The sequence below is a fragment of the Siniperca chuatsi genome, linkage group LG9, assembly GCF_020085105.1.
Source record: "Siniperca chuatsi isolate FFG_IHB_CAS linkage group LG9, ASM2008510v1, whole genome shotgun sequence".
NCBI classification, from domain to species: Eukaryota; Metazoa; Chordata; class Actinopteri; order Centrarchiformes; family Sinipercidae; genus Siniperca; species Siniperca chuatsi.
The window spans coordinates 25,234,336-25,249,438 of NC_058050.1; the positions used below are offsets into that span (position 1 = coordinate 25,234,336).

A 15,103-nucleotide genomic window follows, 5' to 3' on the forward strand; every position below is an offset into this window, starting at 1 on the left:
TTCAACATTGCAAGTTAATGCTCATATGCCACAAACATGACTGTAAGTAAGACTAATGGCTTCCTGGAGGGTGAAAACAATGCATTCTTCAATCTATAAAAACAATATTCTTTTTTTGATAAAATGTTTGCCAATAAGGTAAAATACATAAGATGTGTAGAACATATCTCAAAAATGTTAAAACATATAATATTATTTCTATTCCAGTCCTTGTAGGTCAGGAGATGCTATTCTTAGTTATAGCACTCAATCTGCCCTGGAATTGGAGAGTCATGGTGGATAAAGGCAGCCATGCCAAAGCCAAGACAAAAGGCAAGAGTGGGAAATCACACAGGGGATTATTCTACAGCCCTGAGCTCTGAGAAAAGACTGAGAGTGAGCGACACGGGATATAAACCACTGAGAGAAAAGAAACTGTGAGAAAGACGGGATGCAGGAAGGAGGGGAGAAAGACAAGGATCAGAGACAGAACTGTATCAAGAGACAGGAAAAAGAAGCTGTGAATGACATGATGAGAGTCATTGAATAGATCAGGAGGTCAAGGAGGGAGGAGAAAGAGACATCAAGAGAAACAGAATCGTGTGTGTGTGTGTGTGTGTGTGTGTGTGTGTGTGTGTGTGTGCGTGCAGACATGAAGATCAAGGGCAGATCAATGGACATCCGTGGAGGGAGGAGGAGTCATATGAGAGATCTGTCCTCCGCTCCCCCATCAGTGCATAAGAGCTGGGTTTCCTCAGGGGGGAACGGCTGAATGCCACCTCTTTGTCTAAGCTCCACCCGGATCCACACTCACTGATATATGACACCATGCAGGCACACACACACACACACATACACACACACACACACACCACACCACACAAAAAGCGCCTGCACATGCAAACATACTCCTCCAGGGACCTGCTGTAACCTCAGGCTATAACTGAGAAATCCTCTTCAGCAGACAGCCAGAACATGTTGTAGAAAATGTGACAGGTAAGGATTGTTCTGCCATGCCCAGCAGCTAATGCTTTTATGTGTTAAGTATGTGGATTTTCAGGCTGCTGTTTCTTATCTGCAGCTTTACTTGGCTGTCTAAAAACCACATCTTCAAGAATTCAGTCAAAGGCTATAACAGTATCTCATCTGCAAAAGGAGATTTACTTAAATGCTGCAGCAGATGAGTTTTATCACTGATTGATGAAAAGTGTGGGGTTTTTTTTATCATGCAGGAGAAGCAGCCACAAATTAAACATTCAACCTTACAGAGATTAAAGGCATTGGGAGGCCTTTAATCTCTGGTGTGCCACATTCTTAAATATATTATTGGTGTTTCGTTCTCCATGCCCTAGGTGATGGGTTTAACCCAGCATCAGGATCTGTGAGGCGCTCGTTTGAAGAAAAAAAACGTTAACCCTCATAGGTTGCAAGAACGCCAACATCCCTTTGATATTAGCCAATAGGCGATTTGAGGGGGGATGAGGGGGGTTGCCATCCCCCTTGTTAGCAAAATGTTCAAAATGCATCCCCCTTGTTAACCTGCCATCCCCCCTCTCTATCCCCTAGTAGCAGAGAGAGTGCAGGGGCAGAGGGGTTGTTTAGTTGAATGTGTTAGTCTAGTCTGCCTGACTGAGGTTTGTGCAGGTTAGAATCTATGGCCCCGACCATGGCTCTGAAATATCAGTAGCCTAACTGTGCTGTGTATTGATAAATCCATGGCGCTGTCCGTGGTGCTGAAGTAGCAGACGGATTTGTAATTGCGGCTTTTTCTCTGAGTCCTGGCCTTCTGTCAGTTTCATCTGGGATTTCATCATTTATGAGTCACTTCACTAGTCGCAGGTGATTGAACAAACCGGGAAACCCTCCGCCCCCCCCCCGTTAAAAAAATGCACAAATCGCCTACTGATATTAGCCAAAGTTAAGTTTGGGCCAATTATTAGCAAGTCTTACAGTTTAGCACTTTGTGTGCCAGGAATTTAAAACAGACGGTAAATGGCATGTAGATAGTTGTCTGATTGCTTTTAATGAGTGGAGTAAAAAGGATGTCCTCACAATTAAAGATATTGTGGGACAAGATGGTTGATTCCAGAACCGTAAATGTAATTTTGATCTCCCTAATTCTTCTTTTTTTTCCACTTACAAGTACACACTGCACTACATGCTCTTAGCGATGGTTAGTTACGGGAGCATAGCCTGGCATCTCATTCCTTTAATAAAATCCTTAAGCAAACAGCTAAAGGAGCAGTCTCAAGTCTTTACAAATTTATTTGAGAACATAAACAATTAGCCCCTCCTTTAAATAATTTATGGTTGCCAGACTTGTCACCCTTTAAAATAGATATGAACTGGCAGACTAAATTCATTCATAGATTCAACTTCTTCACCGAGAGAATTTTGAAAAGAAGTAAGTTTCTAATGGTAAGCCGGAAACTTTTATACATTTGTTGTTATGGGAATGGACAATATTTCAGGGAGACCTTCAGTTTCAGTCCAATTTTCTTGCACACTTAAAGTAATTCTCTATTTTGATTGGTATTTATTTCCCTTGCTATTGGCATGAAGTTGAGAACAAACATTGGAAGATTGGAACATTGGGGAGGATGCCTCATTGGTGTGTGACTATGTACTGGTGAGAAGATATGCCATTGACCCATGTTCCATTTTGTTTTAACAATACAAAACAATAAAAAAAAATGTATCACAAAAAAGATGTGTTTTCCCCTGTCACAATCTCACATTGTGCAAACTTCAATTTACCCTCTGATCATAACAATGTTAGTGTTAGAATCATGTCTATGCTGTCAATCAAGTCTAAAAGAGCCTGGCGGAGTCATTTCTTACACATTCTTCCACAACTTTCCCCGTGACTGTGAGGCATCTGAACATGAAGGCAGGCTAAAGCAAACATGTCACCATTCCACTTAGAAATCTCCCTGACTGGTTCCCAGGCTTCCAGGCGACCGAGCAGAAAGATGGGATGGAAGGGAGGAAGGGGTGGAGAGACGAAAAAAACAAGAAGTGGGAAAAGGATGAAGATAGCAACCAAAGGAGACTTGCCGGTGCTGCGAAGTGCAGCGGTGGCCATTATCACAGGCAAGCAACAACATCAAACAGCTTGGCTTGAATTTCAGCATTCATGTCACGGAGAGGAGGCAAGGTGGCCAAAGGGCCAAAATAAAAACCATTGTGACGCACAGGGAAATGTTTTTACATTGTTTCCCGAAGCCACTTAATCGCTGTTGTCCTCCTCATAACACCTCATAACCTCACCTGAACTTTTCATTAGTCTTGATGACCGTGGCTTTGTGATGAGGCGGACGGGGTTTAGAGCCAAATCTTTTTGAAACAAAAGTACAAACTGAACCCATTTTATTTCATTTCTCACTTCATTACTCCTATTGTCCCTTATGAAATCAGTAAACACTGGGAGTGTGACGGCAATGGATAAATATGTCATGATGGTGCTCTCACAAATGCAGTTGTAATTTTCCTTAGTTTGCTGGCTTCAAATTCTTCCTCAGTTAGACACAAAGGGAGCACTATATCACATTCATGGCCCCTCTCTCCAGCCTGCAGTCAGTATACATCTACCATCCACCTACATGTCTACTATTATCCCTGAGGGACGGTGCATGTTTTTACATAACAAACTGAAGTAATTCATAAAGGGAAACCTGAATGTTATGTCCAGGTGTCTGTTTCTGATCCAGTCAAGGTTGAATTTCACTACAACTTTCAAAAACAGCTGTAGTACATGACCTCAGGTATAAGGAGTGAACACCAGCAGGATATGATATGACAACAGAGCCTTATATTGACGAGACTACATGTAACATCTAACCTTTGTTCTAGTTCAGTACATTACAAATGATGTACAGTAATAGGACCCTCAGGGTTAATGTGGCCGGGTGTCTGATGCCATGCATTTACTGTTTATAACATACAATTATAAGGAAACTGTATGTTATAGGCTAAGCAGCAAAAAATATCCAAAGTGACATCTTCAAATTTTGGGCCATTTTGGGAATTATGCTTATCTGCTTTTCTTGCTGGGAGTTAGATGAGAAGATCGATACCACTCTCATGACTGTACGGTAATTATGAAGCATGCCAGTTAGCTTAGCTTAGCACAAAGACGGGAAACAGGGGGAAACAGCTAGCCTGGCTCTGTTCAAAGGTCACAAAATCTGCCTTCCAACAGCTCTAAAGCTCATTGATTAACATGTTATATGTTGTTTGTTTAATCCGTACAAAAACCAAAATGTAAAAACAACAATTTGTGATGTTCTGTGCCAGACTATTTCTTGGGTGGGAAGAGCAACCTCAAGGTGATGACAAGACTGGCTCCATCTTCATATTGAATGGACGAATTTCAGAGTGGTATCGATTTTCTCATCTACCTCTCAGCATAAAAGCAAGTAAGCGTATTTCCCAAAATGTTGAACTGTTCCTTTTTGTTTGTTTGTTTGTTTTTTGTCCAACCAACATTTGAAGGCCTAAAGATATTAAATTAAAAGCGATATTAAACAGAAAATAGTGTCAAATCCTCCCATTTGAGAAGCTTGGGCCAGTCTTTCCTTACTTAAAATATGAATCTATTATCAAATTGCTGTCGATTAATTTTCTGTGTCTTGACTAATCGGTTAATTAACTCAGCGTTTCAGAACTAGTTATCAATACACATGATGCAATACAGCTTTGGAATAAGTTGCAAATTTATTGAGAGAGATGAGGGAAGCAAAATCCATGTAGGAATGAGAGAAAAACAAGCTCATGACAACACTGTCTGACTGTGGAAGGTCAGGGAGAATCACATGTGGCAAGGAGGCTGGCAGTAAAGTAATCTATGGATCTGGCAACGGGATGTTATGGTCGGCAATGCATTTTTAGTGGACTCAGACAAAGACACCAGCTGTTAGAGACTGTGAATCTCATTAGTTTCAGTTATGTAGCGTTTTGTGATTCTCATAGACCAAACACCAGAGCCAATTGTGCTAATTAAATGCTAACTGAAATCTATGAGATCTACTCTCTCTCTCGCAAAAGCCTTCCATCCATCACTGTTAGCCAACCAGCAGAGGATTACCAGAATCAGCACAAACTGGTCAGAATTAAAGGATTGTAGAAACAATGTGAGGATTTAAAGCATTTATATTTACTCATTAGTGGGTTGACAGGAATTAGGTCATGGTAGTGAAACAAAATAGGAACTGAGCTAAGGGGAATTTTACTTTACTTTTAAAAAAGAAACGGCAACAAATTAATTACTTCTCTACTGATTACCGTCCTTTTAAGCTTTTATAACAAACCCTTCTGCATTATTTATATTACACCTTTCTGACAATAGGAGCCAGGAATCTAGGCTCAGTGCCATGCCATCTGGTGCCATTTAATTTCTGTTCTTAACACATCCTGGGTTTCTAAATGTGACACTAATGAGCAGTTTAGTCTCTCTCTCATAAAGATATGTTCACAACCCACATTAACTCTAAAACTAACTAAAAGTCAGAAATTGATTCTTGATCTTTGCATCCATCCAGCTACACCGACATCTTCCGCCAAAGATCTTCAATAACTTCTTCAGTACCACTGAAATCTCAACTGCTCAACTGAAGGGCGCAAAATGTATGTATATGTATAAATAGGTCAGCCATGCTAGAGGCTCTGTGAGGCTGTACTTAGGCTGGGCTTGAGCTAAATGCTAACATCACCATTCTAACACAATGACAATGCTAACATACTGCTGTTTAGCAGGTGTAATGTTAGAGGAAAAATCAGACGGCCCTAATAGGCATTTTATTTCAATCACATCTAAAAATGTTGTGTTTATAGAGGGCACGAAGAGCACTACAGCAAAATGACTACGGTAAATGCAAAGTTTGGGGAAATCTATACGGCCTTTTAATTCTCTAAAACTGAGAATGAACTAAAGTAATGTTCTTCCTTTCAGATAAAGAAGAATATGCTGTATTCTATCAAATCTATCCAAATATCTGGTAGGGCCATCCTTCAGATTGGACATAATTAAGATTTTATAAAACTGGAGCAAACACACAAAAGAATGGAGAATACACAACTTCTCATCTAACAAACCTACTAATGTGATCATAGTCAAATCAATATGTCCATTCATAATTGATGACATTAGTGTTAAGTTGAAAGCAATGAACTGACTGAATAATGAAGACAGACAGCACACTTGAACCTGTTTATGTAAAGATATTCCCTTAACGATAAGAAGCAGGCGTCATACTGTGTGTGGATTCATCGTGACACAGAAAGAAGCGTGGATTATTTCCTCTCAGGCACAAACAAACGCTGAGGAGATTCCTTTCTCAGATTCTTGCGCCTGACTATGCTGCTGTGACCCCTGTCTCTCATATGACTGAGCACAGTTGCTTTGGTTTGTCTGGTGGACGTGGAACCCACATAACATCTCATGCAGAACAGAGAGAACATAAATGTTGTTTTTTTTATCTCTCTTCCTTCACATTCCTCTTTGCTATTTCTCTTTTTTCATGCACACACAAATCCTATAGGAAACACAAAAGCACATGCTATTGCTGCCAAACACTCTCACAACTCCTGACTCAATTTTCTGTTTACAGTAAACACTGAATGTGACGTTAAACTCTAATCCCTTCCCAGACTTCAAAGCTCAGACATTAAGAGAGCACGGAGCATGCACAGTTAAGCTTTGACAGAGGGGAATGTGATGAAGCATAATGCAAAAAATGTTGAGGTTACACTGCATCACGGGACCAGGAGGGTCTAGCTAGCATGGCTACAGGGTCACCAACTAATTCCTTGCAAAAGCTAGCATATAAAACAGAGGAAATGTGTAACTAAAGAATGGAATTGTCACATTTGAGTGATAGCATACAAGATTGCTAACAAATAATTGCTAACATCCATTTCCAGTGAATTTAGCTATAGTGATTTCTGTACAAAGAGCCTTATGCTGCAGCATGCTGTGCCAGGAACTCGGCTCATTGGCTCTGAGGAAATCAGCATCATCTGACAGTCACAGCCGCATCATTTGTTAGAGTTCACACTGTTTGAAGCCATGTGCAGATAATGTGTGTCAGCGTTGACTACACATGTGCTCCTGTTCATCCAGCTTTGGGCTAATTCCGCACTGTATGCTAGCAGAATGCCACTGCTGCAGGATTTAATGCTGTCAAGCATCAAGCAGCTCCAACAACTTGCCAGTAGTTTTGTCAGCCAGTCTGTAACACACTGTATTGTGAGAACTCATTTCTAGTGCAAAGCTGCTTAGCAGGGATTTGTCTATACAGTTTCACATTCTCTGCTTCTACAGTGAACTGTGTGTGTGTGTGTGTGTGTGTGTGTGTCCTTGAGTTATTCTCTGTCTGTTATCACAGCCCTATTACACAGCAATCCAACTCCAAAACTCCCTGAAAACTACTGCACGCGGTCTCTAATGAACTGGGAAGAGATCCTCAGTCAACATCATACACACGAAAAGTGCTTCCAAAACCATTTATCAGCTTTGAATTCATCAAACACTCTGACAGCATCTGCTAACTAGAGTGACACCAAAGAGATCCCTGCAGGCTAAAATGATTCCATCTACAACATCCAGCAAAATATTCCTAAAAAGCAAAAGCAGAAAAGCTAATCCCTCCGTTCTGTAAGGCCTATTTTCACAAGCTATTATCACAGCAATAAATAGTAGTTGATGATAGAACAGAGAGAGTGTGTGGAGGAGGGACAATTTTACGTAGCTCTTTAATTAGGTCCAAAACTCCTCCCAAAGCTGCTATCAAAGAGGAGCTGGGTGACATTTCCAACCAGTCAATCAGAGAAGCCTGCTGGGAGCTCTGGGGCCGGTGGAGAAAATGACTGGGTGAAAGAAAGGAGGCTGGGACACTTGCCAGGGAATGGTCTTCCATACTGAAAACTTTTGTCTTGTTATAGCAATTTGAAAATGTATAACTAGCAGCCAACATAAACTATTTACAGGTATGCTGATACGACAGTATTACTGTGTTGTATTAGACACAGTTAAAGAAAATTATGTAGTACTGTGGCCCTTCTATTCGCCCTGTACATTCGCTGTCTTGCCAAGAGTTAAATGAGAAGACTGATACCGCTCTGACGTTTGTAAGTTAAAGGTCCAGTGTGTAACATTCAGGAGGATCCCTGTTTCCGGTCTTTATGCTAAGCTAAGCTATTTGCCTCTGGGTTCCAGCTCTATACTTAGCATACAGACATGAGAGTGGTATTAATCTTTCCATGTAACTCTCACACAGAAAGTAATAAACACATTTCCCAAAATGTTAATTCCCTTGCTAGACGGTGTTGAAGGCACTGCATGCCAGAAACTCTCCATCAACAACTTGCATTGGAGACCGTCTGATGTTTGTTTTGCTGCTCTTAAGTTTTTTTCTATGTAATGTTGAGTCTAAATCTTGCAGCAAAACCAATTGCCTATTAGAAAAATGCATCTGAACTTGTTTTATTTATTAAAAAGGTATTTGTTTACAAAGCATGGTACCCGCAGCAACTGCATTGCAGGCATGGAGATTAACGCATCACACACCCATGGTTTATGACAGTTTCAAACACAGCGCTATCTGACACTGGTGGTACTTTAAATAATCCTGCAGAGTGCCCACTCTAATCTTAATGTTATCGCTGCTCTCTTTTACTGTAAATAGCTAATGTAACCAACTGTGGAAGGAAAATATTTAAAAAGGAAATAATGCTGTTATTGTGGTTAAGCCTGTTATCTCTATGTCTATATTATCTCTCTCTTTACGACCATATATTTCCTTTCATAAATACCTCGTTAATTGACTGATTCGTTCCTTTCCAGATACACTGGAGTTTCCCAATTCAATTCAATTTTATTTATATAGCACTAATTCATAACGGAAGCTATCTCATTGCACTTTTCCTATAGAGCAGGTCTAGACTGTACTCTTTATAATATTAATTACAGAGACCCAACAAATCCCACCATGAGCAAGAGACTTTGCGACAGTGGCAAGAAAAAACTTCCTTTAAGAGGCAGAAACCTTGGACAGAACCAGACTCCCAGCTTGCACTCTGTGAGGGTTTTGAGGTAATCACCAAAAACATTCCAAACAATGTTTCAAAACTATAGTTACACCCAAACTAATCCATTTTTTAAACATGTATTTTTTTTTTTTTTTACCGGCCAGCAACTGGGTTGCACATCAAAAACATTGTGAAAGCACAGTAAGTTAAACTGAAATAAAAAGTCCTGGTTATTCCAGACATAATGCGCCCAAGTTATCATTCCCTTCATATTTGCTTTTATTTCCTCCCTCACCCACAGCAGATACTACACAAGTAAATATGTCCACATAATACTGCTCAAACCTCTGTAAAGCATGTGATGATGAAATACAGTAACTACAACAGAATTGCAGTGGAGATACTCACCTCTGTTGTTGTGCAAGGGCTGTATTTACCTGCAGGGAAACAAGAAAGCAGTATTGTGATAAGCAGCAGATGTAAGCCTAAGCAGAAAGCAGCTTACATACACACATGCATGGCTACATACATAACACTGCAAAAATGCTGTATTTACTGACTAACAGAGGTCAAGCGCATGTGATGATGCTCTTAGCCATTAGTGTCAAAGGCCATGCATTACTTTTGGTTCAGTTTCTAAATATCATGTGAATATCATGTGAAATGTACATTGTCTCAGGATCCACTGCAATCACTGGGCAGAAAGAATTAATAGATGATTGTTTTCATTTATTTTATTAATGTTTTTTAAATAACAATGTACTTGTAGGATCAATTCATGGTTGGTTTTAGTTCATGGAATTTAATTGACTTTCATAATAATATAGAACATCACAGCTTTATCCTTTAAATGCTCACTTCCTAGTGCAGGTTTGAAGGAAAAACTTTTAATTTTAAATGTAGGGATTTCTATCATCTTTTGCTATCCTACAGTTTGTTATGTGGTGTAGCACCCCTTGTAGGTTACTTATCAGTGATTACATATTCTATTCCTAATTAAACTAATTTCAGTGAAAGTGCCCTGTGCTCTAGTTATCATTATGCAAACAGTGTTAATAAAAGCTCTTCCATTTCTAATTACTTTAGTGGTTTAAGTAGCATGTGATCGATGATGACAAAACTCCTCCCAAGAAGCCATGTTGCATGAATGCACTCCCTTCAAAAAGAAGACCCACTTTTATGTTTCTCCAGGCTACATCAGCCCAGCTTTTATGAACAAACAGCCTGCTAACAGATGACCCTCTCAACAAACGACTGTTTTGTATTGTAACACGCAGTAATGCAACATCACAACAGCTCTGACATCATCTCATGACGGTAACTTGCATCAGTAGGTTTGAATGCCTTCCTGCTCTATGGTGAAGAAGAGTTAACAGTGTGATGTGTGTGTGTCTATGTGTACTGCAAACAGGGTGAGCAGATGATTAAATGTGCTTTCTTAATAATACTATAACACTTGGGGAGGGTACCAGCATGAAATTAAATCTATTTATCAAAGTCTAGACACAAAAATAATAATATAAGTGTCCTGCTTTCATGATGCTATTAGATATAATACAAAGTGTCAGGTGCCCCAGATAAACTGCTGAATAAAAGAATACTAGGTGAACGTGGTTTTGAGTGACAACAGGGTCTAAAGCTAACCTTGTCTGGATTTAACTTGCAGATAAGAGCTTCAGAAACCCTAAATCCTTAAAACTTTTGCCACAGATTTATCTTGAATGAGTTTGTCTGACTGAGCTTGAGGGAGAGAGAGCCTGTTCTGAACAGCACAGATAAGAGGCAATTAGCAAATTACCCTGAAAACTGAAACCATTTGTGTGGTTTTACTGATCCAAACACTCGCAAAATTACTTAGAATTGCCTGAAGACATGCACAGCAGTGATTCCCAGCAAGGGGTACTTCTGCAGTTGTCGGGGGGTTCATGGAAAGACTGAGGTAGCTCAACTAATTTAACAAAAATAGAAATAACGACTTCATTAAAAAATATATCCAAATATTGGATAAGCTGTACACCGGACATTATGTGTTGCGATTGAGAGTGTGTAGCAAGCAAGCAGAAATAGCCAAAAGTAAAGCTCAAACTTCCAGCTTCTGCCACTCCAAGTAGTAGCAGCAAATGCAAACTTGAACAAAACTGACCTAAACACTCACAAGATATGATAACACTGCGCACGTTTATATAATCAATAGTGTTAAATAACATCCAGTTTAAAATCATTTCAAATGAACACATTTGGAACATTACAGCTGCTGTGTGGGTACAGCAAAAAGTACATGAGCAACTGAGGAACAAAAGCCTGGACTCCCCTCTCCAATGGTTGCTTCCATGCTCTTAAAAATAGCCCATTCATTCTAAGCATATAGACAACAGGCCACACCCAGCACCATCATCACAGCTGCGCCTCGCGTATTTGACTATAAAAGTTGATTAGACGAATTATTGAATCAAAGGTCACAACATTGACTCAGCAGTGTTCTGTATTGTGTGTGTGTGTGTGTGTGTGTGTGTGTGTGTGTGTGTGTGTGTGTGTACATTGTAGCTGAGTTAAGAGCACATCCCTCAGGCCCTCAGGTAAAGTCCATTACAGACAGAGATAGATACAGTAGATATGCATTCAGTAAGTCTGCTCTGCACTCTGTGTTCGGTGTATCAGCAGATGTGATTACAGCGGACGATGGACATGCCAGGCCTCGGTCTGACAAGACGCTGTTATGTGTTTGGTTTAAGTGCATGCTGTCGATCAGAGATACACCCATCGACTGTAGCAACACACACATCACATGGCATGCAGAGTCATCTGTTTTGTTTTGGATTGAATTTTGTTTGATGCCTTGTTAAACAGATTGGTAGTAACTCGGATACTCGACAAATACCCCAGAAACACTGGAACTCTCTCCCACATGAGACACAAATTGCCATAAAGTACATTAAAGTCACTATAAAAGCTCGATATAGCCCCACAGACACTGTGTAAATCCCTAAAGGGACATTTCCAGAATATTGCAGTGATCTTTCATTTGGCACACTTTGTTGCTCCTCTCACTGTCTTGGATATTTTCAGCTTAGCAATAGAAACACTGTCATACCAGCAGGGCTCTAACGCTTGATTTTTTATGGCACCTCATTAATTATAGCTGTAATTAATTTCCCATGTCCCAGGTAGTTCGGAACAGCTGAATCATAAAGATACAAACATATATAGTGTGTGCAGGGTTGAACCATCCCTCCACTGAAAACTGTTTTCTGTTCACACACATCAGCCCACACCTTCATCCGATCAGTGCCCATGCACATTTCAGCTTGTAATCACATTCTTTAATCAGATGAAGCGGAATGAACACACTGATCTGATAGGAGGTGGCAAACAGGCTGAGAGGCTTTAAATAAGAGATGAAACCACATGATGCATACACACACACACACACATGCCTTCAGTGAGGAGGAAATAGTGAAAATAAGTGAAAACACTACAGTAGACCTATGAGGAACCACAAGAGTGAGGGCAGCGGGGTGTCTGTGATGAGAGAGGAGACATTCCTTTGTTTATCAGTGATCAGGTCATGAGTCATGGAGCCTTAACTCTGGCTTGTTGTCCTGCTGCAGATTGTAGAGCAGCCCAATCTTGAAGTGCAAATGAAGCACCTGATCAAGAAAAACATGTAGAAAGCCTCCACACTTGCAGCTGAAAATATGTGTAGGCCTACACATTTTATTTATAGTGACATTATTGCTCTGTGGTGCCACTATAATATTCCTAGTGGGGATTATACACAAGTGTTGCTGTGATTCTCCTGGATTTGATGTAAGTCTTTTACATAAGGAACATCACAACACCTCAGCCCCGATATTTGAAATGCAAGTGACACTCTGGCCTAGATCGGAGTGGCTCTAGGCGCACTCACTCTTAAATAACATTTTACCTTCACAGCCCTGGTGTTCCACCCTCACAGACCCGTCTTTCTGTATCCTAACATCTCCCGGTCCGGATATCCTCCTCGGAGCCGCCGCTGATGCTCCAGCGGCGGCGGAGGAGCTTCTCCCGCTCCGGTGTACCTTCGCCAGCGTCCTGCAGCACTGGTAGCACACCGCCCAAGCCTGCTCCTCATTGATGGGCTGGCTGTAAAGCCTCAGTATCTCCTCCAAAGAGAGACACTCTGCTCCTGCGTCCGCCGTTGAATTCATCGTGTTGTGATGCCGCGTCTCATCCCGGCGAGTCGCTGCAGCAGCATCCGTCAGCCCTCCGTGGTCCCCGCATCGCTGCTCGGCCATCCTTTCATTATCTCAGCGCAGGAGGCCCGATGACGAGAACAGGTCCAGGCCGATATGTGAGAGGGAACCTGGAGGCATTGATGCTTCCCCCCTGCTCCCCGGGGCAGCGGCAGCAGCGGCGGCAGCGCACCGGTGGTTGTTTCCCCGCCCGCCCGACGCCTCGTTCAGGTTTCGGTACCAGCAGTCATAAGACTGTGTGTGGGGTTTGTGTGATTGTAGCCTTCAACCGTGTGTGTGTCTCACATCACAACCTAGCACGCCAGCCTCACTCTTACATCACATGATCTCTCTCTTTCACACACACACACTCACACACACACCGTTCCTGCATCTATTTCCGGGCTTTTGAGAGATGGGTTGATTTAAAAGACCGGTCAGGTATTGATGCAAGGTGATACTCTCTTCTTCTGCAAATTCAGGTTAATTCAGATTCAAATATGTTTCATTGGAGTCAGCGCTGGATTTGGCAATTCCTCGAGACCCCAGAACCCCAGGGGCCCACAATCCTCAGATTCACTGTCAGTTGTTTGCAGGTTATTCGATTAATCACACATTTTGTAAGGGAACTTGAGTGCAGTATCAGCTGAGGTGGTATATTAGTTGACATCGTGCTCACATGGTGCACATCCCTAAATAAACGAGTGTTTAATAAAATGATCACACGCTGCAGAAAACGTGTGTGTAATATTCCAGCATATAGGAGTAAGCCTGCTGGCTGGTCTCTGGTTCTCTGTGTGCTGTACCTGATGGGAACCTGAAGGTAGGTCTATAACTGGGTATACACAATGCACAGAGGGTGGGAGGCAGAGGGAGTCAAAGGGGAGATTACCCCAACCATGAGTGGAATGACTACTACAGGATACTGCTAAATTGTGGAATCTGCAGTCTCTTTAAAAATCATTATACATGTGTGTTCATACAGTGTTTTCATTTTTCTCAGCCCATTGTAAACTTTTGTTACATAGTAACACTGATGCATTTTTTGTATAGTTTATTCATTGTTTGTAATTACTAACATAGTAACTGGTACTGCTGATGTGTTGCCCCATCATTTGTACTATACTATGTGCTATATACATATATTCTGTTATGTAAATTGAGCATCTTGGGCACAACAAATTCCTTCACTGAATAAAGTTCTATTTTATCTGTCTTATTCAATCATTACATTTTTTAAACAAATTGATGTTTTATTGTGTTTTTATTATAATAAAATAATAAATAATTTGTGGATCTTCTGTATGACTTTATGCCATTTTTCCAGTCATGGAACTTGCAGCATACATACAGTTCAGACACACATATATACAGCAGTGGAAAGTAACTAAGTACATTTACTCATGTACTGTACTTAAGTACAATTACTTGTACTATAAGTGAGGATTTCTATTTTATACTACTTTATACTTCCACTGCACTACATTTCAATGGGAAATGTAGCACTTTTCCCCCAGTATATTAATTTAACAGCTAGAATACTTTTCAGATTCAGATTTTACGCATGTGATCAGTTTGTAAAATATGATATTGAAGATTAACTTTCTCAACAGTATGTGAAGCAGTTAAAAGTGGCTCTATCCTTGACTAATATATATATATATATATATATATATATATATAAAACATATTCAAATATCATGCAAGGACCTCTGTCTAAAGTGTCTGTTTGGTGCCCTCTGCTGGCTGTTGGTAGCTCCAGCTGTCCTCCATGTTGAAGCTGAAGTGTTTTTCTTGCAGCTATGTGGATTCCAAATGGTTTCTGCTTAAAGAGGAACTTTCCTTGAAATTGCCAGAGGCTCTGCATATGATCATGGGTCATCACA

At 40.7% G+C, this 15,103-nt stretch overlaps 1 protein-coding gene across 6 annotated transcripts in view; it reads right to left on the reverse strand.

Annotated features, from left to right (window-relative positions):
* Nucleotides 1-14,078, reverse strand: part of LOC122881835 (protein spire homolog 1-like) — a 42,977-nt gene extending 28,899 nt beyond the window's left edge. Inside the window, exons 1-2 of one of the 6 annotated variants that reach the window (XM_044208476.1) lie at nt 12,932-14,078; nt 9,415-9,443 (exon numbers count right to left, since the gene is read on the reverse strand). In XM_044208476.1, the coding sequence (XP_044064411.1) occupies nt 9,415-9,443; nt 12,932-13,280 (378 nt within the window). In that variant the 5' untranslated portion in view covers nt 13,281-14,078. The remainder of the gene's footprint in view (nt 1-9,414; nt 9,444-12,931) is intronic. The other 5 variants (XM_044208477.1, XM_044208478.1, XM_044208479.1 and 2 more) reach the window with 5 other exon arrangements.
* Between the last annotated feature and the right edge of the window lie 1,025 nt (nt 14,079-15,103).